A 26,594-nucleotide genomic window follows, 5' to 3' on the forward strand; every position below is an offset into this window, starting at 1 on the left:
CCGGGGCCGTCTGGGGAATATCTGTCTCCCCCCCCCGCCCCCCCCGCTTTATGGGGTGGACACAGAATAAATGTATTATACACCGAAGGTGCACAACATGACAATTGTGACGTCTGGCCCACGAGGAAAGCACCCGTCACCGCTGCCCCCCGAGCCCCCCGACCGGGCCCAGCCCCTGCATGAGTGATCTGGAGACCCAGGTGTGCCGCTGCAAACGAGGGGGCCTCACCCGCCCACCCGCTCCAGAGAGCTGCTCAGTCTGGCCCTGACCCGGTGTAGACACTCGCCCTGTGATGGGGGCTCCACCGAGGTGTTGATGGGACACCCCCCCCTCCACCTCTGCCCCATCATCTGCTGGTTGCTCTCGTTTGCTTTGTATTTTTCTTGTGGTAAAACACACATAACAGAAATTACCATTTCAACCACTTCTAAGTGAGCAGCTCAGGGGCACCGAGCACATTCACGCTGCTGTGCAGCCGCCCCACCGTCTGGCTCCAGAACGTTCCATCTCCCCACACTGAGACTCTGTCCCCGTTTCACACAGACCCCTACCCGCTCCGCCAGCCCCGGCCCCACCGTCTCCTCCGTGTCCCTGAGTCTGACGACCCGGGGCCTCGTGGGAGTGGGTCCCAGTGCGTGTCTTCCCGTGTCCGTGAGTCTGACGACCCCGGGACCTCGTGGGAGTGGGTCCCAGTGCGTGTCCTCCCATGTCCGTGAGTCTGACGACCCCAGGACCTCGTGGGAGTGGGTCCCAGTGTGTGTCCTCCCGTGTCCCTGAGTCTGACGACCCCGGGACCTCGTGGGAGTGGGTCCCAGTGCGTGTCCTCCCGTGTCCATGAGTCTGACGACCCTGGGGCCTCGTGTGAGTGGGTCCCAGTGCGTGTCCTCCCGTGTCCCTGAGTCTGACGACCCCGGGGCCTCGTGGGAGTGCGTCCCAGTGCGTGTCCTCCCGTGTCTGGCTTGTGTCACTCACCGTGGTGTCTGCAGGGTCCGCCCATGTTGGAGCAGATGCCAGAACTTCCTTCCCTTTTAAGGCCAAATAGTATTCCGTGGGTGGATGGCGCGTGTTGTGTTGTCCATTCATCCATGGTGGACACTTCCAAGTTTGGGGTCCCGTTTCTTGCCGGCTGCATCTCCAAAGAGCTCAGCCTCCAGCCTGCATGGGCTTCGGGAGGAGCCTCTGCAGACGTCCATCAAGGGTCCCAGACGTTGCGGGTGAGGAGGGGGCAGCTGGGCCCCTGAACGTGGGTTCCCATGGCCACAGCGCCCCTCCTCTTGGTTGTGAGGGAAGGAGCCCCTGGGGGCCGGTGGGTGGCTCTTGGTCCCGTCACACCACTGGCCCTCAAACCGGAAGCAAGCTCCCAGGGCCGCTGGGACACCCACCCTCAGGGCAGACACACGAGAGGCTGAAGGTCCGTTCCCAGGGCAGGGGTCCTGGCTCATGGCCACCTAATGTCCTGAAGCACCTGTCAGGGACATTCCTGCTGGATAAGCACTGATTTCACTAAACAAGGATGCTCTCCAGGGGGCACCGGAAGGGGAAGCTTGGCGGGGGGCCATTGGTCACTGCAGGAGGTCAACAGTAACACCTGCCTGAACATTTCTCGGACACGAGTCCCAGGAAGGGCGCTTCCTTGGAGGGTGGGGCAGGGTGATGGCGTCGGCAGTGACGGCCAGGACGTCTGGTTGCTCCCTCACCCATTCTCGATGGAGCGCTCAAGATGGTCTCCAGGAGGGACGTGGGGAACTTTGGTGAGAACAGACATTAAGGTGACAACGAACTTCTTTACCATTTTCCTTCCAAAATGCTTTGCCGTGAGCTCGCCCCGCGAGGCTCTGTCTCTGCTCCCCGGAACGCGTCTGACACCTGCACACGCTGTGTGGCCGCAGTCCCCGAAGGCGCCCCTGCCCCTGGGCGCTCCGTCACCGCAGGTGAGCAAGCTCACCGTTCCCAGAATCTCGTGTCAGTGGAACAGCGGTCTGAGGTCCCCCTTGTGGTCCGAGGTCCCCTGCCCAGTGCAACGCTGTGGCCTGTGTCAGCGTTTCTGTCCTTGTACTGCTGAGTGCTGTTTGCCTTGGTGTCCCGGTCACCTGCTGCTGGACGTCTGGGTTGTTTCTGGCTTGGGGGTGCCGACGGGCAAACAGCGGCCACGGTCAAGCTTCCTGGCCCAGTGGCCCCACACAGACCTTGGTGAGTCAGGGACTCACAGACCGTCCTTCAGCACGCACGGCCCCCACCCCACGCCGTGGCCTGGCCCCGGGGCTCAGACTCTCCCACGTCACTGCCCGAGGGCCTCATCCATGCCGTCTCTGACAGACACCCCCGGCAAGTGATGTTGGTCCCGGTGCGCCCAGGTGACATGTCCGCGTCTCCTCGCTCTGCCAGGGGGAACCTTGCAGTAGACAGCACTTTATGCCCTGGAAGGAGCCCTTAGGGAGGAAAGAGTCCTCTCCCATCTGGTATCGGGGAGCGTTTGTGCTCAAGTGAAGGGAGTGCCCTGGTCTCCCGACTGTTTCCATTAACAGATGATGAGGACTTGGGACCCATCACATTCCCCTTTTCAACTTGGCTGCCAGGAAACCCAGAGCTATGGTTCTTGATCAATCAACCCTGATTCCTTAAAAAAAAAAAAAAAAAAAAAAAAGCCTTTTCTAGCTTATGGATCTTCCTTTGTGTGTCTACTTTTCAACGTATTTTTTAATGCTTACTTTTGAGAGACAGAGACAGGGCACAAGCTGGGAACGGGGAGAGAGAGGGGGAGACACAGAATCCCAAGCAGGCTCCAGGCTCCGAGCTGTCAGCACAGAGCCTGACGTGGGGCTCGAACCCACAAACTGCAAGCTCATGACCTGAGCCAAAGTCGGATGCTCAACGGACTGAGCCCCCCAGGCGCCCCTTAATGTGTTTTTTGGGTGCCTCCTCAAAGCTTAGGCACTGTGAGGCTGGCACCCCGATTGCTTGACGCCCCCAGATTATCTGTGGAGCCGTGATGCCAACACATCGGATTGGTGATGCACTCACAGGCCTGCGCCAACTCGGGGTTCCAAAGTGCCTCCTGTTCGGGATGTCACTGATGCCTGGAGGGTCGGGACCTCCCCTCTGTCTCTAAAAGCCAAAGAGGGGGCCGCCAGGTGCTCTGGCCCGGAAGTGGGTGTGTGTGTGCACGTGGCGGGGCTTCAGCTGCACCAGTGGGAGGGGTGGAGCCAGATGCCCCCGGGGAGTGGCGGAGTATCACCCCTGCCCCTGGGGGGGCGCGGGGGAGGCGTGGGTGTTGGGTGGGAGGTGGGGCCGCGTGACCCTCAGAACTCAGGGGTGTGGGTTGCAGGTGAGAGAGGGGAGGTCCCAAGGACCAGCTCAGGGCCCTCTGGACGCCTGGGCCCCTCCTGGCCTGGGGAACCCTCACCTTGAGGCCTGACCCCATCAAGGAGAAGCGTCCCTCGGCACGGGTGGTTCACGGTACCCGAAGCTCAAGTGAAAGCAGAAACCGAGGCTGGGGACACTGCTGGGAGGGGACGCCTCGGGGGAAGGCCTGGCTGGAAAGGCCTGGCCAGGTGCGACCACAGCGAGGCCCCAGGCCTTCTTCTGGAATAAGGGGTCTACACACAGGCCAGGAGCCCGTGACTCACTGTCGGCACCGTGACAGGACACAACCAGTTCACCTTACACACCTTCGTGCTGTCCTGGTTGTCTATTGCACGCGCCCCAGCAACAGGGTTTACAAACCCGCAAGGTGAGGACTCGGTGGTGACAGCTCACCTCTGCTTCGCACGGTGTCACCTGGGGTGGAAGCCGCTGGAGGGCCTGCCATCACCCAGGTGGATCCCCACGCAGCCTCCCCATCCGGCAGGGGCTTCCCACGTGAAGGCCGCCAAGTCCCAAGGGCACACGTCCAGAGGGCGCCGGCTGCCTCCGCCTCCTGTCCTGGCCTCAGAGCCGCACGGCTCCACCCGTGCCTCATCCCATGCTGGAGGCTGACCCGCGTCCCCGCGGGCAGAGCACCAAAGCCTGGGTGGATGAGTTTTAAAACCACCACATCTCCACCACCCTGTGATTCTCCACGTACAGGTGCCGGGAAGTGCAGGCCTCCTGAAGGTGGTCCCGGCACCGGCCGCCCACCGACTTCCCCCACTCGCTGAGGAGGTGTGGGCCGCGGTGCCCTGAGCGCAGCCTCCGGGGCACTGGGAGCCCCGTGACTTCCGGGGAGCTCAACGCACCCAGAGCTCCTCTCGGCATAGAACGAGCCTGTCCCGGGTCCGTGCAGACAGCGGCCTGCAGAGCAAGTGCTGGGCGCCCGCAGGCAGAAGCGCCACACGGGGAGTCTCACCAGGACGCCGTCCTGGGGGGGCTACGGCCACGGCCTGACGCACGCTCGTGGTCAATCAACGCACAAATGAGAACGAAACACACAGAACGAGAGCCACGGCCGACACAGGATGGTTTTACTGCAAACAGGAGTGCAAAAGGTCAGTGAACGCAGGCAGGCGACCAGGCAGCCCTGGCCACCACCGGAGGGACCGCCCTCAGCCCCCAACAGGGACGGACCACTGCTGGCGGGAAGGGCTGGCTCTGGTGGATTTCTGAGTCATTCCAGTAGAAAACAGGCCTTTCCCTTGGCTTCCCTGTGGGCTCTGAGGCCACGCAGAGGCCAGGCCAGTGTCTCTAGGTTACCCCCCAAGTGCTCCCGTTCGGTTGTGAAGGCATGAAAACCTGTCATCGTGGAGTCAGTCCTCCTGAGGGCCAGGGGCCCGGCCCCTGGAAGTTCCCGGGCCCACTGGCCGCTGCCCTGCTGCTGACCCCGCTTGCCCCTCGCTGGGGCCCCACTGCCGGGAGGACACTGTCGCCCTCACCGAGAGGCCCAGGACCGCCTGGGGCTGTGGCAGTGACCCGGCCCGCCGGCAGCCCTAGGACAGCAGCTGTAGCACTTGCCGGACGCGCTGGATCGTCCCCAGCGGGAGGGTGTCCGCGCCCCTGGCCTCATCTGACTTCTGCATCAGGGCCTCGGCCTTCTGCACCGTCAGCTCTCGGGCCCGGCCCCTCAGCCCCTCCAGGTAGGCCAGCAGGGTGGAGAAGAGCTCGTCGGGAACCTGGTGGGGGAAGAGGACCAGAGCGTCAGGGGCCGGGCGGGGTGAGGTGACGAGTGTGGACACTGAGCGGGCCCGGGCGTCAGGCGGCTCACCGCCTCCTCCTCCAGGCAGCAGAGCTCGGCGTCATCTCGGCCCCGGGCACACTGACGGTGCGGGGCCCCGTGTGCCGCACCCCTGTTCCCACCCCGTGCCGCTGCTGTGGGACCACGGGGCTGGGGGAGGCGGGGAGGGCAGGCCAGTCTCCCGGTCTTTTTCGAGGGCTTGGGGCCCTGCAGCCATTGGATGTCACCCCCTCCCGAAAGGCCAGCCAGTCGACAGTTAACAGGCGTGTTTGTGAGGAGAGAAATCTTCTGAGACACACACACACACACCCCGGGGGTCTGAGGGTGTAGCCCCCGCCAATAAAACCGAGTTCTGGCTCCCCGACCCCAGGCTCGGCTGGTCCCGTCCCGAGGGGAGAGTGAAGGGGCGGCCGGGTCCGCTCAGAAAGCAGGTAGTGACTCACAGGCCTCAACTCCAAAGCTTCAGCAGTGGAGGCAGAGGCAGAGACAGGCACGTGGGGCAAGGGGACAGAGCCAGGCCCAGGCAGGAACCCCTCCACCCATGGTCAGCTGGCTCTCGACAAGGGCGCCCAGACCATTCGATGGGGAAGGGGGCCCCCACATCACTCCCCCCGCATGCAGACCCTCTCCCACCCCTTGTTGTCCCCCCCCACCTCCCTGCACAGGCTTCCCCGGTGTTGGCGGCCAAGCCTGTGTCCTGCAGCAAGACTAGAAGATTCTACCGTGAAATTGAGGACACAGGAGAGAAACCCAGATCCTGAGCCCAGCCCATCAGCTCAGGATCTGGGTTTCAGCTCAGGACACGGGCCCCTGGGGTGCACGCAGCCCTGGCCAGGTTTCCAGGCCCTTCCCGACCCCACAGGGCATCACGTCAGAACAAAGTGTCTGATCTCAAAGTCAGAGGCCAAGCAAACAAACCAAAAGCGACCTGAACAAGTTAAATGTTGTGCGGAGAGAAGGGGACTTCAACGTGGTGTTGCCGACACCCTCGAGAAGTAAGGAAACACGATCCACTGAGAACACAAGAGAAGAACACCGCCGAGAACGGCTGCGTCTTCAGCGACACGGGTCATAGTCTGTCTTTGGTCACAGGGCCATCCTGCTCTGACCGGCCCCTCCCCAACGCCCGTGACACCGAGCTCCTCGGCACTCGCTCAAAGGCCACCTGCATCGTCTGCTCTGGACAGAGGTCGACGCACACCCTTTGTCCGTTTTAGAGCTGGGCTGCCCTTCTGTCGACCTAGAAAAGCTCCCACAGTCCGTGAGATCGGGCTCTGCGCCCACCTCCTCCCTCCTGTGGGTGGGTGGGTGGCCATCTCCCCGCCCGCCAGTCTGAGTCTGCGGTCACTGTGCTGGGGCAGTCGGCGCCTGTGCCCGACCTGAGGCCACACGGGTGCCCCCACATTCGCTTCTGGGAGCTGTAGTTTCAGCCCCGACACCCGGGGCCTCGACCCGCTTTGAGGGCTGCTGACAGAGGTCAGGTGGGGTCACCTTCCTTCCTTGACACGTGCAAATCCAGCTGGCACAACTCGGCTTGCGGAGGAGGCCATCCTCTCCCCATCCAATGGTGGTGGCTCCCTCCGCCTCTGTGGACCCTGAGCGTACTCGTTCCCTTCCGGGCTTTCTACTCCCCTCCCTTGTCAGTCCACCCCCACGGGGGTCGGATGTGGCTTCTGTCTCATCCGTGAAACTGAATCTCATATCCTGCTCCCGACAGGAAGTGCTCATGCACACCCACGCACACACGCAGACACGCGGCGGCCATGAGGTCAGGCCCGTGCGCCTCAGGGGCTCGAAGTGAGGCTGGGGTGGGGGCGGGGGTTCTTCAAGTAGGCGCCCCAGGAAGACAGGGCACGCGTGGGACCACAGAACAGGTTCGTCTCACGTCACGGCCTCTGCTGTTCCCGCGGGCAGCACCGGGGCGCCACTGCTGTCACGGTCCAGCCCAGGAGGGTCCGGCACTCTGCTCCGGGGCCACACACAGCCGGCGGGGCACGTGGGCGGGACGGCAGGACGCCCACAAAGGGATGCGGGGCTCGGTGTGGGGCCAGGAGGCAGCACTGTCTAGCGGCTGGGGGCCGGAGCAACCAGGACCCCCAGCTTTGGCCCCGGGTTCCCTCCTGTTCCTGCCACCAGCCTGCTGAGTCACGCAGGCCCGGGAGCGTCTGCGGAACCAAGGGCCGGGCACTTGGGGCCCTTCCCCAAGGGGGGAAGGCCGTTCCCAGGGGCCCTTCCCCCTTCCCCGCCTCCGCGACTCCCCTCCTAACCCCCCACCCCCAGGCGCCTCGGCCACAGTCATCCGCTGCGGTCCAGGGCTTTCTTCTATCCCACTGCCTGTGCTGGACCCCAAGTGAACCCTGACCCTGACCTCAGGGGGCTCACCAGAGACCAATGAATCCATCGGTCCATCCGCCCACCCGTTACTGCGCCCCTCCACAAGGGCCCCGGACACCACCCCTCCCCCCAGCTGGGTTCAGGTGCACGTGCCCCGGTTCCCAGGGGAGCCCAGGCAGCTCCGGGGCGTTAGGCTCAGAGATGTGGGGATCCGTGAAAGCCGACGAGCCTTGTCCTTCCAGGTTAACGTCCCAGCGGGGCAGATGGCTAAGTAAATGACAGGACACCGGGAAGGTGCCAAGTCCATCCGCTGGGGGACAGTCTACTCACAGAAACCTAATTGACACACAGAGTTAACCCCAAAGAGATCAAAGGCCTAAAGGTAAGAACAGAAACTACAAAACCCTCACAAGGAAACACTGGGGTAATTCTGCTGACCTTGGGTGAGACCGTGATTTCTTAGTAATGACACCAGACGCACAAGTGACAGAAGAAAAAAGACAAAAATCAGGCTTCATCAAAATTATGACACGTCCCCAGGCCACCTCCCGGTGTGCAGTGACCAGGTGGTCTCCAGGGGCCTCAGGAAGCAAGGCCTCGGTTCCCGAGGCGCTTAGGCCCCTCCTCAGGGCACAGCGAGTCCACACAGGCTGGGAGTGGCTGTCAGGCCACCATCACCTGCCAGCACCTTGAGGCCCCGGGGGGGAAGGGGGCGGGCAGGATGGTCAGGACACAGGTCTCTGTCCACAGCTGCCCGCTGGCTCCGTGTGTGTGACACCTGCTCCAGAGAGTTCCAGGGACGGTGTGTCCACGGGGCCCGGGCTTCTGGGCACAGAAGTCTGGTGATGTGCTGGGGGGAGGGGGTGTGGGCCCTGAGCTATGGCGAGTGGGGAGCGGCCACGGATCGGCGCGGGACAGGGGGGTCACGGGGAAGGAAGGGTGGGGTGTCACGCCCCAGTGCGGGCTCTGCGGTGGGTCACAAGGCCGGCCCGTGACTCCTGCAGCGGTACAGGCTGGCCCAGCCCTGGCGCCTGTTCGGAAAGCTGTCCCCCCACCCTGATTTCAGAGTCTGGCTCTCAGGCGTGTCCCTCCCCGGTCACGGGCACACAGGCACCCTGGACCTCCCTGCAGCAGGGCCGTCACGCTTGTGACGAAAGCTATACTTGTCAGAGCCAATGGCGGTAGCAGGGGGTTACGCAGCCTGGGAGAAGACCCTCGCAGACGTGGATGTGGCTCTGGTGGGGCGGGGGAGGGGGCAGGCGGCCAGGCTCTCCCCAAGGGCGGAAAGCCAGCCGACCAAGGCAGACGAGGGTGGACCAAGGAGCACCACGTGGCAAGCACCAGGGCGACCACTGGCCAGGACGAGAGCTGCCTACGGTGTGGTGACCATCGGGGCGTTTCTAGAATCCCGAAGCAGGTCCACAGACACGGCCGATTACCGCACGCTCAAACCCAGGTGCACCCTGAATCACGTGACCGAGGGAGGTCGGCATGGACCATCCTGCACCAGGTGCGTTGGGAGGGCACCCCCGTGCCCCACCTGTGTCTGATAACCGGCTTCTCCCAGCACATCGAGATCGTGAAGGTCAGATAAGACCAAGAAAGTTCCAGACTAAAGGAAATGACAGGGCCAGGCAAACGAGACTGCAGCTGGACCCCTGCCCACGTGAGGCTGGGCTCATCTGCAGGGAGAGGGGACCACAGAGTTTTGGGGGTGGCACAGCATCTCCTACACCCCACCAGGACCGAGCAGTGGGGAGGGCCAGGACTGCCACGCACCTGGGGAGACGACGCTCCCGGACATCAGCAGCCTTCCTGGGGAAGGTCCAGCTGGAAGCAGGCAGGCCCGTGGCCCGAAGCCCCAGGTGGGGCAGAGGGGCCTCTGAAGCAGGAGGCAGGGGCTGTGTTTCTCTATCCCCAGCAAGTCCCTTCCTCTGGACTAGGGGCTCCTGATGGGGAATGGGGGTGGGGGGGGAGTCCTACCACAGGTGCCACGGCCTTTCTCAGTCACTGCCTCGGCCAGGACTGGATGCTGGAGGGGAGGCCCTGCCAGCGGGTCCTTCCGCCCTGGTCGCTGGGAGACCTGACCTCCACCTGAGTTCGCACACATTCACTCCCCACCTGGCCAGGTGCACACAGCTCTCCTCCTCCCCACCGGGGACGCACACTTCACCTCCCTCCGCTCACTCACCACGCACACGGCAGTCGCTGTCCTACATCCGCGCGTGCTTCCCCTCCCCCAGCGTGCACACACGATTGCTGTCGGACACGTGCGCACGCCTGCCCCCCCCACCCTACACCCCCCCCCCCGTGTGCACACCCCTGTCCTAACACCCTCCCAGCGTGCACACCCCCGCCCTACACACCTCCCCTAGCGTGCACACCCCTAACACCCTCCCAGCGTGCACACACCTGCCCTACACCCCCCCCAGTGTGCACACCCCTGCCCCTGACCTAACGCCCTCCCAGGGTGCACACCCCTGCCTGACACCCTCCCGTGCACACACCTGCCCTATACACCCCCCCGTGTGTACACTCCTGCTCCCCGCCACATGCACAACCCTGCCCCTGCCCTAACGCCCTCCCAGGGTGTACACCCCTGCCCTACACGCCCCCCCAGTGTGCACACTCCTGCTCCCCGCCCCATGCACACCCCTGCCCTACACCCCCCGTGCACACACCTGCCCCCCCCAACACACACCCCTGCTCCCTGGTGCACACCCCTGCCCTAATGCCCTCCCAGCGTGCACACACCTGCTCTAACCACCCCCAGCGGGTGTGCACACCCCTGCCCCTCGGTGCACACCCCTGCCCTCACCTCCCCCCAGCATGCACACCCCTGCCCCAAAGCCCTCCCAGCGGGCACACACCTGCCCTAACCACCCCCGCCCCCGTGTGCATAACCCTGTCCAAACCACCCGCAGCGTGTACACCCCTGCTTCCCCCCCGCCCCACCGGTGCACATACCTGGTCGTTGTCATACATGTGCAGTAGCAGCCAGGTCTGCCTCGTCTTCTGGAACTTCCAGTTCTCGTGCTTCTGGGCCCAGCTGGGAAGCAAGGACAGGACACGTCAGGCGCCGGCGGGAACTGACAGAAGGGTCTGTGCACCAGGTGTGTGGAGGCCCCTCCCCAGCTGGAGGGCGGCAGACGAGGAGCAGCGGAGGGGGCTCGGGGGCCTGGTGCTGGGAGGACGCCTCACCCCCGAGCGCCTGCCTCCACATCCGCGCCAGACGGCACGGGCACCCGGAGGCTCCTGAAGTCAGCCGCTCCCGCGTCAGCCTTCACCGTGTGCCCGCCAGAGCGGGGACGGCCTTCCAACCGAGAGCTGTGTGTGGAGGGTGAGGGAGAGCAGCGCGGGGGGGAGCCAGGAACCCTGACCCCGAGGGTCGTGCTGGTGTGGGCCACCTGAGGCCGTGTGACCCCCCACCCCAGCCCCCACCCAACCCGCGGCCACGAGGCCAGCCTGCTGACAAGCAGGAGGAAGAGAAGGGCGGCGTGTCTGGGACTCGGGGGCACCGAGGGGTGTGGGCAGGAGGGCGGGGGGTGAGCCCCCAGGGTGTGTGATGTGCCCTAGCTGCAGCCTCGACTGGAGGGACAGTAGCTCGCGGGGCCGAGGTGGAGTCACTCTTACTCGACTTCACACACACGGTCACGTGACAGCAGAGCCGCCTGAGCCCCACCCCACGTCTGCCGGGGACCACGGGCACTTTGTGTGGCAGCCACAGAACAGGACCTGAGCCAGACCGGGTCCCTGCTCCCATCCCATCCCGCTGGGGACCCGTGGATTCACATCTGGGATCTGGCCCTGGAGACCGACCGGCGCCCCTACAAAGCGGTGTGCCTTCAGGGCACCACGACCCGGACTCCCGCACCCGCAGGTGTGGCCCTCGGCCTGTGCCCGGAACGCGTGCGCGGCAGAAATCGGGCCGTGGTCATTAGACGAGGCCCGGAGGAAGAGCCCAAGAGCCGCCAGGCCGGGCGCTGTCCCTGGCTGATCCCTGCGGGTTAACCCGAGGGGCCCCTGCCCCGTGCTGGTTATCAAGTGACTGCGCTGGCTCACACCGTCCGTCGCCCACTCTGCTGGGGGGAAGGGCGTCTTCAAAAAATGGGTTTGCCAGATGGCACGACGTTAAGCACAAGGAGCTGCAGAGCCATAAAAACAGGACACGGAGGCTGATGCAGTCTGGTTCCAGCAAGCAACCCCCTGGAGCCCACGGTCCACGAAGCCCTGGCCAGGCCTCCCGTGAGCAGCCTTCCCAGCAAGTCCTGTGGCCACAGCTCCTGTGACTCCTCCCCCAAAGGTGTAGGCCCTGGGCTCATCCGGCCCTGAGGAGTGGCTGTCTTGGGGTCTGCTCCTCCTGGGTCTTGGGTTTCGACTTACTAGCAAGCCCTCTGCTGTGCTTACTCATTCTTTACAATAAGCCTTCTCTGTTCAAATTACCATTTGGTTCCACTGACCACCTGCACGTTGGCCAATTCCCCTGCCCCGGAAGATGGCACACGACCTCCCCCAGGGTCTGTGGGGTCCATCCTGGGCTGACGGAGGGTGTGGAGGTGCCGAGCTCCACTGCCTGGGACCTGGGGCTCCACGGACCTGGCTGCCATGGCCACGGCATCGACAACACGGACGGGCTGTGTGCCTGACCCGAGCCAGGGCTCTGGTCTAGCTTAGGCTCAATGCCCCCCTTGTGGTCACCTGAACCCCCAGACAGTGTTACATTGGCTTCAGATCTGCTGTGTGGGCCCAAAGGAAGCAAGGGGCACTGGCTGGGAGCCCCAAGCCCCTAGGCCACGACAGGCAGAGAGGAGGCCCCCAGACCAGGACGACGAGGACACAGGAGCGAAGTTGGGGATGACGGACATGAACAAGCCAGCCCGCCTCTCCAGGCTCCTGCTCCGTCTCAGAGACGCCTCCCTGAGAGGCAGGACCCGTGGGGATAGAGAATCTGAGAGACCAGGGTCCACAGGGAGGGAGCGGGGACCCCGCGCCGGGTGGGCTCCCTGGTGGTAAGGGCTGAGCCCCACCCTCTCGAGGGGGTACGGAGTCGTCAGTGGCTCCCAGAGAACGTGGCTCCGTGAGGTCATGGGTGAAGGACACTTCAACACCCAGACGGGCAGAAGCACGTGCAGCTGCTGTACAGGCCCCCGGCCCACGGCCACCCAGAGACACGTGTGTCCCACGGGCCCTGCCTGAGCCCCAACATCGGGCAGGTTCTGGAGCCCCTGAGCCGGTGCATGTGTCTCTATCTCCACCAACCTGTCCCCAAGGCCGCGGTCTTCAGGGAAACCCTAAGAACCCGGCCCCAGGCCTCACACGTGCCAACCCCCACGTTCCAGCCGGCAGTGCCATCGTGGCCTAGAGCAGCCCGTGCTCTCGCGGCAATCAGACAACTCGCGGATTTCGTACGGCCCGGTCTCCACGGCAGAAATCTCTCAGCTCACGGGAAGCTGGAATCGGCTGGCCGGCCCAGGCCCCGGGCGTAAACGAGGGATGGGGCCCAACAGCCTCTCGTCCCGGGAAGGCAGGCCCTGAGTCGCTGAGGCCGTGTGCCCCGCTGACCCCCGCTTACGCAGCACCTGATCGAGTCCCGGCCTGCTCTGGGGATGGGGCTGGGGGCCGGGCGCCCAGCGGGACAGGACACCCCGTGAGGGAGGAGCTGCCGTGTCCGGCTCAGTCGGCGGGAGGGGCCCCGGTGGAAGAGGGAAGAAACAGCCGGAGTCCGTCTCCCTGCCCCCAGCCCGGCGAGGGGTTGGTGTGGGGTCTCCGGGGAGAGCATGCTGGCTGCCTCGGCCCTGGGTCTGACATCCCACAGGGACCAGGCTGCCCTGGGGGCTCCCGCGGGCCCAGAGACCACCACTACCATTCCAAGCACATGCATGGGGTGCAGCTCCCGCCACACAAGACCTACAGCTGTCAGGCACGGGGATGCCGAGCGGCCACAGGAGCCCATGCGGGCTGGAGGCAAGGCCAGAAGCGAGGCCCAGACGGCCTACCACAACATGGATGGCATCCCTGGGCCGGCCTCTAGGTAATGGGGCAGTCTGGACAGGACAGGCCCCCGGTGGGTGAACGCCAGGGAGCTGGGCAGTCCATGCCGTGGCGGGAGGCGTGGACTCGGGAGTGAAGACTGGGTCCGCAGCCTGGCCTCTTGCCGTCCGCACGGGGTCTACGTGAAGAGCGGCCGCAGCCCTCTAGCCTGTCCTCACCCCCGCCCACCCCAGGCGGGCTCTGCGCCCGTGGCACAGCCTGAGGTCCACTCTGCGGATGGCCTGTCCCCCTGCTCCTCTGTCCAGCCCCGGCCCCGCGGCCTCCTGTGTCCAGCCGTGACCGTGCGCGCTCACAGAAACACGCGTGGGCTCTCAGGCTGACAGCCGAGACCACAGAGGACGACTCTCTCGCTCGAGGACCCACACTGACAAGCAGCAGGCTGGCTCTAGCCCAGGCCCTGCCATCCCCAAGGCTGGTGCCCCACGCCGTGCTGACAGCCCAACCGAGCCGGGGACCCCACACCCACAGGCCAGCGGAGGGAGCAGCAGGCATCTGTCCTCAAGTCCCAGCGGGCCCCCACCCACCTGCTCCTGCCCTCTCTGGCCACCAACCGGGGACGGCCTTCAGCTCTGACCTTAGAGAACAGGGCTGCATGGACAGTGCTGAGCCCCTGCACGAGGCAGCCCTCGGCATTCTCGAGCTGCTGCTGTGTGTGGTCCCTGCAGGGCTCACTCCTCTAGACCCATGACATGCAGCAGGGCCAATCCAGCCTCTGCCAGGGCTACGGGGGCTGGCGATGCCCCTACACCCCTGCTGAGTTTAGGGAGGGAGGCCGGGAGGGCTGAGCCAGAGACCTGGTCCCAGCACATGCAGATTCCCCAGCCGCACCCCAGACCCAGCTCTCTCTTCACTGGGACGTGTGGGAGCGTGTGCCCAGGTGACACCAACACTGGGGGCTGGACTCCTTAAGGGGTCCTGGTTCCAGCCCCGTCCACTGTGCCCAGTAGCCAAGAGTGCAGAGGCCCCAGGGTCCCACGTCACTCAGAATTACACATCCCTAAGGCTGGGGACGGGGACCAGCGGACAGGGTCCTTCTCACCCGGGCCAGGCTGCGGGACCCTCAGTTCTCTGCCCTGAGGAGGCCAGCCAGCTGGTGTGCTGGATTCCTGTCCCCAACGCAGCCATGCTCGGGGCCAGCAGGCGGAGTCACGGAGCTGGGACCGGGGGCACTCGCCTTCCTGGCTGAGCCCTTCCAGGGACCCCTCCGGGGAGGAGCCAAGAGGGCGCCGCTCGGCAGCCCCCTGGGTTATCGGCATCTTTGGTTTAACACGTACAGGATGCAAACGAGTAACACGGCGAGACAGGGCCCCACACCCACCCGCGTGGCTGTCATCGGTGAGGGCGGGCACGGACGGGCGGAAGTCGGGGCCCTTGCCGGTGGGGCTGTTAACATGGCGCAGCCACCGTGGGCAGGTCTGCAGCTGCTGCAACAACGGGGTCCCTGGCGATCCCGCTCGAGGCTGTGCCCGAGGCCGAGGAAGACACGTCCCCACAAGATCCCGAACGCGGACACGCACCACAGCATCAGCCACAACGGCCCCGCGCCCGAAACAACCCGAACGCCCACGAGCGGGTGAGCGGATAAACGAGACGTGGGGATGTGTGCGGTGCGTGGTATCTGGCCGTAAAGAGAAAGGGACGCCTGACACGTGCTGCAACGTGGGCGGGCCTCAAACGTTTCGCCCAGCGAAGGCAGCGCTTCGCAAAAGGCCACGCTGTGCGTGACTCCCACGTGCACAATCGTCCAGAATCGACGCGCCCACAGGGACACGGGGTGGACGAGGGCTTGGGTGGAGGCGGGCGGGGCGGTCTGAGGGGAATGGGGAGTGAGTGCCGGGAGCAGGGGCTGCTGTTGGAGTCAAAGGAGTTCGGCGGCGGCCGGGGCGGCTGCGCATACACCGCTCCCCACGATCAACGCACAGATGAGTGCGTCCGAGCTGGGTCTCCCCAGGGAAGCCCGTCTTGGTGCTGGCCGCTGATGCCACTGGACGGACCCCACTTCCGGAGGCGGAAAACCATTGTGGGCGGCGGGGGCGGGGGGGAGGCTGCTGGAACCCGTGACTTTACTTTCCCGCAGGTTCCTCTGCCAACAGAAGCCAGCGATTTCACTGGGGCCTGGCTTTTCCGGGAGCTCCTAGAGAGGCTTGCACAGAGCTGTTGGCAAATGCCAGGCTCTGCCCGCCGTGGGAACAGGGTAAACCAGGGTCTGCCAGGCACCCCGAGGGCTCGAGTGGGCACTGGGGGTGGTGGTTCTGTGGTGACGCCCACCAGGGCAGGTCCCAGGCTGCGGGGACACCACTGGCCCCAGGAGCCAGATTTGGAGCAGCTCACCCGAGCCCCCGTCCCTCCTGGTACACCAGAGACCCTCCGGACCCGGCCAGGCCCTGCGTGAGAGGGTCGCCTTACCCACGGAGGTAGTCCAGGGCCAGCTGGGCCCCGGAGGGCTTGGCCGGCACGCTCGGGGCTGCATCCTTCCGAAGCTGCTTCCTCTCCTCTTTCCTCCGCTCCTTTTTCAGCTTCCTCTCCAGGACCCTCTTCTCCTCCGGGGTCAGCTCGGGCAGCTCGAGGGCCGTGTCCTGTCCGGCGCCCCAGGCGGCTCCTCCCTGAAAGGCAAGGGAAAACCAGCCTGGAAGGGTGCCCCTCAGCTCCCTGGACCCCCTCCCTCACCCCCAGTACCCGGGGAAGGGGCTGCTCAAAGCCTTGCCCTCCCAGGGACCCAGGAGACCCAGCGCCTGGTGACAAGTCCTGCGGGGAAGGGCCGGGTGTGACTATCTCACCCAGCACGTGTCAAAGCTCACTGACCTCGGACCTCTCTCCTGACCCTGCACCTGCGCTCACGCACTGGGGACAAGGATTTCTGGGCGGAGAGGAGAGCCCCATCCCCCCACAGCCCTGCAGGAGACCTGCCCCTCCTCCTTTCCCTCTCCCCAGCCCCCCAGCCCTGCTGCTGCCCCCACTGTCTGCTGCCCTCAGGCTGTCCGCAGACCAGGTGCACTGAGGCAGGACTGAGAGCATACTGCTCAAGGTTGCGGGGTGGGGTACCCACAGAGGCCTTTCCACTTAGGAACCCCTCCCGAGGAAGGCCCGGGTGCCTCCCCCAGCAGCTAAGCAGTTGGTGGACGCAGGCTGCCGGCCTCTCGCTCTCCCCTGATAGGGCCGCGGCCTCCTGACACCCCTGTTTTCCCAGATACCTTGCGCCCAGCAGTACAGCCCCAACCCGCTCCCCGTATCAAACCAAACCAGCCTTTCAACGGGGCAGGGGATCATGACCCCAGGACCTGCACACATGTCCCCTTTCCTGGAAAACCTGGCACACGAGCATTGGTCACTCCGCCTCTGGCCTGGGACCAGGCCACTGCCCCAAGGCCTCCGGAAGGGCAAAGGCTACCCCAGGCACATCCAGCGTTTGCAGACCTCCCCCTCCCCTCCCCTCCCCTCCCTCCCCTCCCCTCCCCTCTCGCCTCCCCAGAGGCCAGCTTACAAAGTGCCAGTGCCTTGACAACCTTTGTGTTCCCACTCAACGCCAGATCTTTCCGGAATCTTCTAAAACAAAAGAGACGCTCTCTCTCCAGCTCCCCCCTCTGCCTCCTTTAAAACCAGCAGTGGGGCCTCCAGGCTGCCCCAGGGAGGCTCCAGCAGCCCTGACACCATGTACACGCATGTGCACACACACGCACGGCTCCTCTCACATGGGGCTCACAGGCTGCCAGCACAGGGGGTGCTTCCAGAGGGGGTCTCTGGACAGACACAGCCCTGGGGCGGCACATGCCCCCTGCCTGCAAGCCTAGTTGCCCGAGGCCATCGGGATTTCTGAGGGTTTCCTGAGGTCCAGGGGAGCAGTGGTGACACCATGATGGGAGGCAGGAGGGCAGGCCCGGTGCCCTCCTGGGGTCTCCACCTTGACTGAAGACGTGGCCTCGGGGCCGGCCTAGGAAAGAGGCCAAAACTGCAATAAACCCAGTGTTTCTCGAGACCACTTCTGTGCGGCCTGTGCTCCAAGCAGGATGGGCGGGAGCAAGACGCCCTTCCTGCCCGTTTCATGCCGGGTCCCAGGGGGCCTGCTGGTGGCCTCTGAGGAGAAGCGGGGTGCAGACCGGCCCACCTGGGCCCTGCTCTTCCAGGGGGTGGGGCAGAGGTCACGACACCCCAGGAGCGCTCAGGGAAAGCCAAGCCGCTTGCAGGGTCTGGACGCTGGTCCCGAAGGCGAAGGAGGCAGAGCTGGGACCAGAGCCGGGAGTCACAGCACGTGAGCAGGGGCTGGGGGCGGGGAGAGGGCAGGCCCCTCCCCCCCACAGAACCAGACCTTTATGCCCCCCAGAAGGCGGCTCATCGTGGCAGCAGCTCTACGGCAAACGTTTTTTTTTTTTTTTTAATTTTTTTTTTTTTAACGTTTATTTATTTTTGAGACAGAGAGAGACAGAGGATGAATGGGGGAGGGTCAGAGAGAGGGAGACACAGAATCCGAAACAGGCTCCAGGCTCTGAGCTGTCAGCACAGAGCCCGACGCGGGGCTTGAACTCACGGACCGCGAGATCGTGACCTGAGCCGAAGTCGGCTGCCTAACCGACTGAGCCACCCAGGCGCCCCGGCAAACGGTTTTAAGAAGCATCGAGAGAAGCGTCAGGCGACAGTCTGCGGTCCGGTTATCCGTTCACGTAGAAAGTGCTATCGGGTGGCGGCAGGGTGCTGCTGTGGCAAAGGGCCCAGGGCCGTGAGGTCAGGGCACCTCAGACGACTAAACCCCGACTGGAGTTTGTGCGTGGGGTCTACGGACGCACCCTAAGCGCCACACAGCGCTGCCCCTGAAGGGCTGGCCGGCAGGGGAGGGACAGTCTCTGCTCGATCCTCGGTTTACGGATGTGGGCAGAGCCCTGCCCGAGCCACATCTGTGTGGCCCCCGGGGCCGAGGATCTTTAGCCACAGTGGTCTCTCCGTAAACTGTCCACAACAGTCTAACCGGTGCTCTCCGCAGCTGGGTGAGCCCCAGGGTCACGGTGGGATCCGTCCCCCTGGAGTCCGGGCCCCCTGACGTCAACTGCTTCGTGGCCCGGAGCTTGGGGGACAGAAGGGACTCCAGAGTCGGGTCCAGAAAACAGCAGCAGGCTCACAGGCCTCCCCACCAGGAAGGCCCCACTTCCTTCTGGTTCTGAACCTAGGAAACAGGTGGGCAGGAAGCCCATGCCTCTGGCTGTGGCACCTTCAGAAATTTCGCTCTAGTTCAAAAGTACACCTTAATCAGACTTACTACTAGGTATCACAAGGTAGCACAATTTCCCTTATCTAACAACGAAGAACAAAAAAGACCGTTTCCTACAACGTTTTAGAGAAATGCTTTATTCTGAAACAAGACGCGGGTACAGTCATCAGAGGCATCGCAGACCCCCACGTGGCCTCTGTCCACGTTCCGTGGCACCGTCTGCAGACAGACCTAGAACCCTTTCAACGATCGGAAACCCACAGCGACAGCAGCAGATTCAAGTGACAGTGAAGGATACGGAACGTGCAGGTACGAACTGTCAGATCCTTCAAAGCCTAATTTCTCCAATCCCTCTCACCACCCCAAAACCCCCGGCTAAAGTAACACGCGAGCGACGGCTACCCCCTCGCGCCCGCGAGAATGAAACCATTTCCCCTTTCGTTTTGCTTGCAGCGTCCTGGTTAAAATGAGAACGATTTCAGAAAAGGTGTGTGCAGGCAATTCTGGAAGCTGCTTCTGGAACACAGCCGAGTCTCCAGGTGTGTGTGGTGGTGGGCACGACGCCCTCCGGGAGTCTCGGGCTGGCGCTGAGTGGAGGCAGACGCGGGCTCTGGCCTCGAGGAGCTCACGGCCGGATGTAAGTGAGCTCCTGGAGGACAGGGAGAGCGGCTGTCAGAGCGGCTGTTCAGGGCGGCAGGGCTCCTGGCGGGGCACAGCTCCTGGGTGCAGGGTCCTGCACAACGTAGCGGGGCCTGCACACCCCTCTCGGAAGGCTTTTAGATGCAGGAAATGGAACACACGGGGCATGCGGGGCACAAACGGAACCCTTCATCAAAAGACCGTCGACACCACACGAACCCATCCGTGCGGGTCTGTCGTGCAACCGGGCAGGGGAGCTGAGTACAGGTGACGCCGGGAGCGGTCTCCACCCGTCACGTGCCAGGAAAGTGCCCGTGCCCTCCACACACCCTGCCAATGCCACCGTGGCCTGCCAACATTCACAGCGGAAATGCCAAAAGTCAGGAGAGACCGTGCAAAGAGTGTTTCCTTAATCCAGGTTCAAACTCCCTGGGTCTGTAAGTCGGGGTGAAAAACACAACTGCAACCTGAGCCCACCTGCCCAGGCCTGCAGGTCCCCCACGACCCCGGGGACAGCCAGGCTCCTTCCCCACCCGGCTCTCGCCACCTAAACCCACCTGGCCTTGGAGGACGGACGTGATGAAAACCGCCGGACCCTCCTCCCAGAAACACACACCCAGGGACACACGTTAAGGAACAGACTCCAGGATCCCAGTGGCGGTGACCTCCTTGGTTGCCAGAAATGAGGAACTGGAGGGGTCAAGTCTTATCCACAGACGGTCACAGGTGGGAGGTGGGCAGGGACAGTGGCCCTTGGAGGACAGGCCAGTGCTCCGCAGAGGCTCTCCCATACGGGCATTCTTCAGAGCCATGGCCTGGGCTGTCGGTGGGACCTGCCGCCCAGTCCCGGCTTCCAGGGCCGTGGCACCACCCCCCTTGCTAGCACAGGCCCTGCGCACCAGACTCCCCAGAGCCAGGACGCCAGCAGAGGTGGAGAGCACTGGGCGGCCAGCCTGTGTTGCAGCACTAGGAGACTCGGTTTTTACTCTTGCTGTTGCTGCTTTCTTTTTAATATTTACCTCTGAGAGAAAGAGAAGAGAGAGAGAAAGAGGGAGAGACACAGAGAGACACGGGCGCAGCCCGAACAGGGGAGGGGCAGAGAGAGAGGGAGACACAGAACCCCCCCGATGCGGGGCTCAAACCCACGAACCGTGAGATCGTGACCTGGGCCGAAGTCGGACGCCCAACCGACTGAACCACCTGGGCGCCCCCACTTGCTTCTTTGAACCCCAGGACACAAACAGGAGTTTGCAGTGTGGGCGGAATGTGAAGTTTGTGAGTGGCCGATACAGGTGCAGCGTCAGGGGGCTGCAGGAAGGCTGGAGAGGACCAGCCCCACAAAACCTCTCTTTGGTCCCTCACAGCTTCAGCCCGGGACAGAGTCAGGATGCCACATCTCTCGCAGGGCTGTGCGGGGACCAACCTCCTTTGCGGACAGGGTGGTCTCGAGCCAGCGAGGAGCCCCCCCTTGCACCCCCCCGCCACACTGGCAAAGCCAGGGTGAGTCACACGGCCCAGCCTCCTGCCTGCAATGTGACACTGTGGGTGTCCCACGGGGCTCTGTGGGTTCAGCTGGTGCCTTTGCCTGGGGACACAGGGAACCTCCAGCCCCGAGACGAGGACCAGATTTTTCTGGAGACAAAATCCCTTGACCCTGCGAGGACTTTTTTTTAGGGCACATTTACCCTTTCACAGCTGGCCTGTCCGTTCACCCCAAATCAGCATGTCCAGCCGTGTCCTGGGAGGGCCCGCTCTTGAGTGGAGGTAGACACGGGGACAGACAGAAAGAGCATACAGGCTAGACTTTTGGGGGAGGGATGGGGGTGGAGAAATCTCCCAGGGTCCTTTCCCGGAGGGACGTGTGCAGGTGGTGCCCGTGGGGCTGAGTGACTGATGGGGACAGCTACCTGGCAGACATCGGTGACCCCTTCCCCCTGGCAGGTGTGGGGGGAGGTTCGGGGTACAACTCGGTCAGGCTCAGCGCCGGCTCTATGGGCACCATCTGGGACCATCATCCAGGGCAGAGCGCAGGCGCCTCAGGGGACACAGGTGAAGAGCAGCCCTGCTCTCAAGGAGCTCCAGGGGCACAGGGAACTAGGTGTGAACAGGATGAGCTGTGGCCGCGGCCCTGCCCCGAGCCCGTGGACACTGGCAGAAGACAGGAGAGGTGCGAGGAGGCCGAGCTGACAAGGGCTATGGGAGAAGGGGACGGGGACTAGGAGGACGCCAGCTCCAGGGGCAGACGGGGGAGGCCAGGGGAGGAGCGGACTTGGCTTTGGCACAATTCACAGGACACGTGCTCAGATGTCAAACGTGGGTGTCCGCACAGGCCGGGAGAGGCTCGGGGACAGACAGTGTCCAGGGCCCTGAGGTCTTAGATCTGAGATGACAGGGCACATGCAAGAGGACGCATGGGGACAGGAAGACCGTTGAGTCCACCGAGAACAGAGCTAGGAAGCAGCCCCGCACTCTAGTTTCCAATTCTGGAGACGCCCTGCTGAGCCGAGGGGGTTCACCTGGTCTGGCACACAAGCTCTGAAGGCCTTTGAGGGCAGGCGGGGTCCCCAGAGAGGCTGTGAGGGCCCCTCCTTTGGAGGCATCCGTCAGCCAGACCCAGGACGCGGTACTGGGCGAGGCACACCCCCAGCACCTCACAGCCACAAACCAAGGCGTAGCCTCCGCCGCTAGAAAAGGAAACAGTTACCTGCTCGCCAGAGGTAGGGACCTACGGGGGTCTCCTAACTCCAAGGTGGGTCTTCCTAGACTGCAGACCCCAAGGGCACCACGTCCCTGCTGCCAGCCCTCACTGCCTTGGGGTGACTTTGCCTACATCGGGGGGGTGGGGGGAAGGCACAGGCCCTGGCGGGCTCCCCCTGTGCGAGCTCTGTCACTTCCGAGAAGGACTGCCCACCGGCGGGGTTTAACGATCTAGACTCAGTAAACTTTTCCTCCATTACCAGCAGGCCAGCAAAGGCATGGAATCCAGCTGCATTGTGCGGTCAACAGCCCGACCGTGGAATGTCACAGTTATGGCTTCCAGGCACGGATGCCAGATCTAAGGCAAAGGTCACGTGCACAGTCACGCCTGTGTTCACGGCAGGCCGCTGAGCCCGCCCCCCAGCCACGCCCACCCCCTTCCTAGTAAACTCTGAATCTGCCTTCCTCTCGTTTCCGGAAACGTGTGACTGGCCAGAAATTGAAGGGTACACTTTCACTTTAATCTGGAAATGCCATTCCGGCAGGTTGATGGCCAGAACGGGCAGAGCCAGGAGAAAAACGAAGTACAGGAACCGTAAATGGGTCTAAAAATAGCGTTTAACGCACAAAAAACATGCTTCTGGACAACTTCCAAGAAGTCCTGACCCGGCAGTGCTGAACTCGCCACGTTAACAGAAATCAGATTCCTAATAACGAAAGGCCAGTAGAAAACCGTAGAGACAGCTCCGTGCCACCCGAGTTCACGGGCCAGGGCGCTGGGAGCAGGCCCAGAACACAGGCTCTCCTGTGCGAAGCCCGCAGAGAGGCCGCCGGTTCCGCACAAGATTTTCCAATAGGTTTTCCTGCCTTTTCAGCTGCGGTCTGTGGGCTGCATTCTTCCTCAGGGGCTTTTGTGCCCAGGAAGCGGAAACGCCCTTGCCTTTGGGTAGAGAACACGACTATAGCCTCAGCTCCGGAGATCCCTTGCCTTCCGGGCCCTGTAGGCTGTGCAAGATCTGCAAACGGTCTGAGCTATGGGGAGAAACTGACACCACCACCTCACTGGCTCCAAAATGAACCAGCAACATCAAAACAAACGCTGCACGGGATGAATACAGCATACGATTAAATCAACTCCATCCATTGTTAAATATAATTTCCAAGATAATTCCACAGCTAGCATACGGAAACCATGGGTTAGCTTCTTCTCGCCTTGCCAGAATTCCCGAGCGTGCACCGTGAAAATTCACATTGCCAAATAATGTGTCAAAGCCAGAGACCTTCACAAGCAAAATGGTGATACCCCTGCAGGCCCTCCCCACTCCCCCAACAATGATGATGTGCCACGTGTGGGTGGGACTTGCTAAGATAATGTCGCCTTGGGCTATCTGTCCCAAGCAAAGGACAACACCCGTCCCAGGAGTGGAGAGAGCAAGGACAGACCAGTCCCCAGGTGCACAACGGGGACAAGGTTTAGTCCACTCCCCGGTTTTGCAGAGAAACAGGCTGGAGAGGCAGGGAACTCGCGTGTGGTCACATGGCCCGGGGATGAGACTAGAATCCGGGGTTCTGAACCAGCAATCGGAGGGGCTGTGAGCCCCAGAGACCTTCCCCAAGGAAAAGCTGTTAAGGGCGCACAGCTGGAGGCCCCCTCAAGCCCTCCTCCCTAGTGTAGGACACAGCTCGGGGCCCCTCCCCTCTGGAACAGGGCACAGTTCGGAGCCCCCCGCCCCCCCCCCCCCCCCCCCGACCTCCCCCTGGTGCGGGACACAGCTCGGAAGCCCCCATAACCTCCCCTCCCGGTGCAGGACACAGCTCAGAGTCTCCACGACCTCCCCCTGGTGCAGCACATAGCTCGGGCCCAACCCCCACGACCTCCCCCCACCCCCCCCCTCACCCCCCGGTGCAGGACCCAACTCGGGCCCCATCCTCACCGTGCAGGACGTCGAGGCTGGGAAGCAGGGCGCTCCGGCCCCCTCCCCCCCCCACCCCGACGAGGTAACCTCGGCGGCGGCGTGGGCCCACCCGCGCCCGACCCGAGGGGGAAGGGCGCCCCACCCGCAGGGTGAGCCGTCTTACCGGGGCCGGGACCTTCCCGGCCCCGGGCTTCCGCAGCACCCCCACCGGGACACGCCCGGCCCTCCGCGCGGGCGCGCTCGTGCAGGGCGGGTCCCCCCACCCCCTCCCCGGGCCCCGATCCCGGGCTCGGCACACTGACCTCCGCGTCTCGGGCCGCCAGCGGGCCCCGGGCAGCCCGGCCGCAGCGCCCGCTCACTGCGCATGTCACGCCGGCCCGGCTCGGCTGGAACCGGATCCAGCCGGCCGGGCGGTGACGCAGGCGCGGGGGCGCTCGGGGGTGTGGGCGGGGCCCCGGGGCCTGCACGTGGGCGCGGACCCCAGCCCCAGCCCCAGCCGGGTCTGCGAAGCAGGCGGGAGACGCGAAGCGAGGCCCACGCAGGCTCCCGGTGGAAGGAGGTTGTCGCGAGCGGGAATGGAGGCTCGGGACGACTTGTCGGTGGCCGCCGCACCACCAGGTGGCAGCCACAGGGCCCTCGGAGGAAAACCACAGCTGCAGCGCCCCCAAGTGCTCCCCGTTTCTCTGCCCATCACATGGACCCACGCCCCCCGGCAGACTCTGGTTACCCCCCCTCCCCGGAGCTGGCCTCATTCCCACCCTTGGGCTCTGTGTACTGGGGCTGCTGTCTCCTCCCCAGGGCCTTTGCACACGCTCTTCTCTTAGCCTGGAGCCTCTCAACTAGCTCCCCCATCATCCTCAGAGTCAGGGAAACCTCTGCCTCACCTACTGAGCACCCTCCCAACAGCACGGCCCCCCCAGCACCGTGAGCTCCAAGAGGGTCGGGCTGTGTCTGCTCACACCCCACGGACACTGCCCAGCAACACACCAGTGTTCGACTGAGGCCTGCTGAACAAATGAGTCACAAAGTCTTGCCCTCACCACGTGAACACCCTACGTCTCTTCTCCAGCTTGCACTCCCTCCAGTGAGACTGCAGGTGAATCTTCGGGTACAAGAGGAAACCACATGCGGCAGCTGGGAGCCCGGTCCACCCCAGGGCCTGTAGGAGGCTCTGCGGCAGGGCTGCTGGGGGAGGGGAGGGCTTCTGGCCCCCCCATCTGGCAAAGGTCGGGGGCCAGGCGTCCCAGGACGCTCTGTACTCTGGCTGCGGACCCTTCACTGGCCCGCTGCGTGCTGGCTGGCGGGTGTCTCCGTGCCAGCTTCCCAGCCCGATAGGGACCCCCAGGGCTCGGGAGCCAAGCTGGAATCTTTCTGTGCTTTCCCTGTCTGTCACCGCGACCGCAGGCTGCTCCACAGGGGCAACGGGGGCAGGCACACGGGCATGGCAGGAGCCTGGGCCACAGCTGGAGGGATGCAGGGGAGGGGTGGGCAGGGAGGAGCCCCGCCCACCAGAGACCTCAGCCTCTGTGCCAGATGTCTTCCACCTGTGCTGTCTTGCTTCATCCCTGGGATGCAGGCATCAGCACCCCCGCTTTACAGGTAAGGAAACCCGGAAATGGTTTTTAAAAAGTTTCCAAGACTGCCGTTGGGGGACTTCTGAGTCCCAGAGGACCCACGTGCTGATTTTCTAGTGCATTCCGGCGTCACTACACAGCCTTCAGGCCCTCCGATTGATGGCTTTCTTCACACCAGTCTGCTTCCGGTGACTCCAGAGCAGCCCTGGCAGACCTGAGTGGGAAGGGGCGGGAGCCGGTCTGGCAGCAGGGAGGGCGGTGCCACTGGGCGCACCACACGCAGGGCCGCGTGGCTGAGAGGGTGCCTTCGTGCCCTCCACTCGTCTCTCCCTCCCGGCCACCCTGTCCCCACGCTTCACAGGCGAGGAACCTGGGACTCGGTGGGGGGGGCTGCCTACCCGCGACAGTGTCCCTTCCGGGCCCTGTGTGAGGCGCTCTGGCCCCCCGGGGGCACATGCGCGGGCCTCACGCTGGGCCCGTGGAAGCTCTACCCCAAGCAGGGGCTGCCAGGCCCGGCCTCCCGGCGGCTGTCTGGCCCCGGGCCTCGTCAGCAGCAGCAGGCACAGGGCCGCTGTCCTCGCACCTGGTTCTGCACGGGACCTGGTGCAGCCAGAGAACCCTTGCGGACGGCCCAGCTGGTGGAAGGAGCGGCACCTGGCACCAGCTCTCCCGTCCCAAGGGACCCCAGAATTCCACCCCCACCCCCACCCCCGAAACTTGGCTCCTGGTTGGGAGGAGGGGTCGTCGGGCAACGTCTTCACACCGAAGGCTCCTCTGACTCTGATCGCGGGCTATGCTGTGGGCACAAAACAGACGATAATGCCTGCAGCCACGGACCGAGTGTTGGCGTTTCCCCCAAATTCGTATGTTCGAACCTAATCCCTGGCGTGATGGTAGTTGGGGGTGGGACCCTGGGGAGGTGCCCGAGTCATGAGGGCAGAGCCTCGGGAATGGGACCGGTGCCTTCACAAGAGAGACCCAGAGAGCTCCCTTGCCCCTTCCACCGCGTGGGGACATGACCCGGACGTGGCCCTCCCGG

The 26,594-nt window shown here is 64.0% G+C and overlaps 1 protein-coding gene across 1 annotated transcript; it reads right to left on the bottom strand.

Moving 5' to 3' along the window:
* Positions 1–4,423: 4,423 nt before the first annotated feature.
* On the bottom strand, positions 4,424–24,733 carry CE3H7orf50 (chromosome E3 C7orf50 homolog). Its single transcript, XM_047839176.1, has 4 exons — positions 24,284–24,733; positions 15,939–16,135; positions 10,449–10,530; positions 4,424–5,085 (listed from the first exon to the last, which is right to left on the bottom strand). The coding sequence occupies exons 1-4, from the start codon at positions 24,731–24,733 to the stop codon at positions 4,903–4,905; spliced, it is 912 nt and encodes a 303-aa protein (XP_047695132.1). The 3' UTR covers positions 4,424–4,902.
* Positions 24,734–26,594: the final 1,861 nt, after the last annotated feature.

This window comes from Prionailurus viverrinus, chromosome E3 (genome assembly GCF_022837055.1).
Source record: "Prionailurus viverrinus isolate Anna chromosome E3, UM_Priviv_1.0, whole genome shotgun sequence".
Taxonomy (NCBI): Eukaryota; Metazoa; Chordata; class Mammalia; order Carnivora; family Felidae; genus Prionailurus; species Prionailurus viverrinus.

Coding starts and splice junctions, on each gene's coding strand:
- CE3H7orf50 (XM_047839176.1), bottom strand. CDS start 24,733: ATGAGGCCAGCTCCGGGGAGGGGGGGTAACCAGAGTCTGCCGGGGGGC. Junction 16,136..24,283: donor TGGCGGCCCGAGACGCGGAG/GTCAGTGTGCCG, acceptor CTTGCCTTTCAG/GGAGGAGCCGCCTGGGGCGC. Junction 5,086..10,448: donor ACATGTATGACAACGACCAG/GTATGTGCACCG, acceptor TTCCCCCACCAG/GTTCCCGACGAGCTCTTCTC.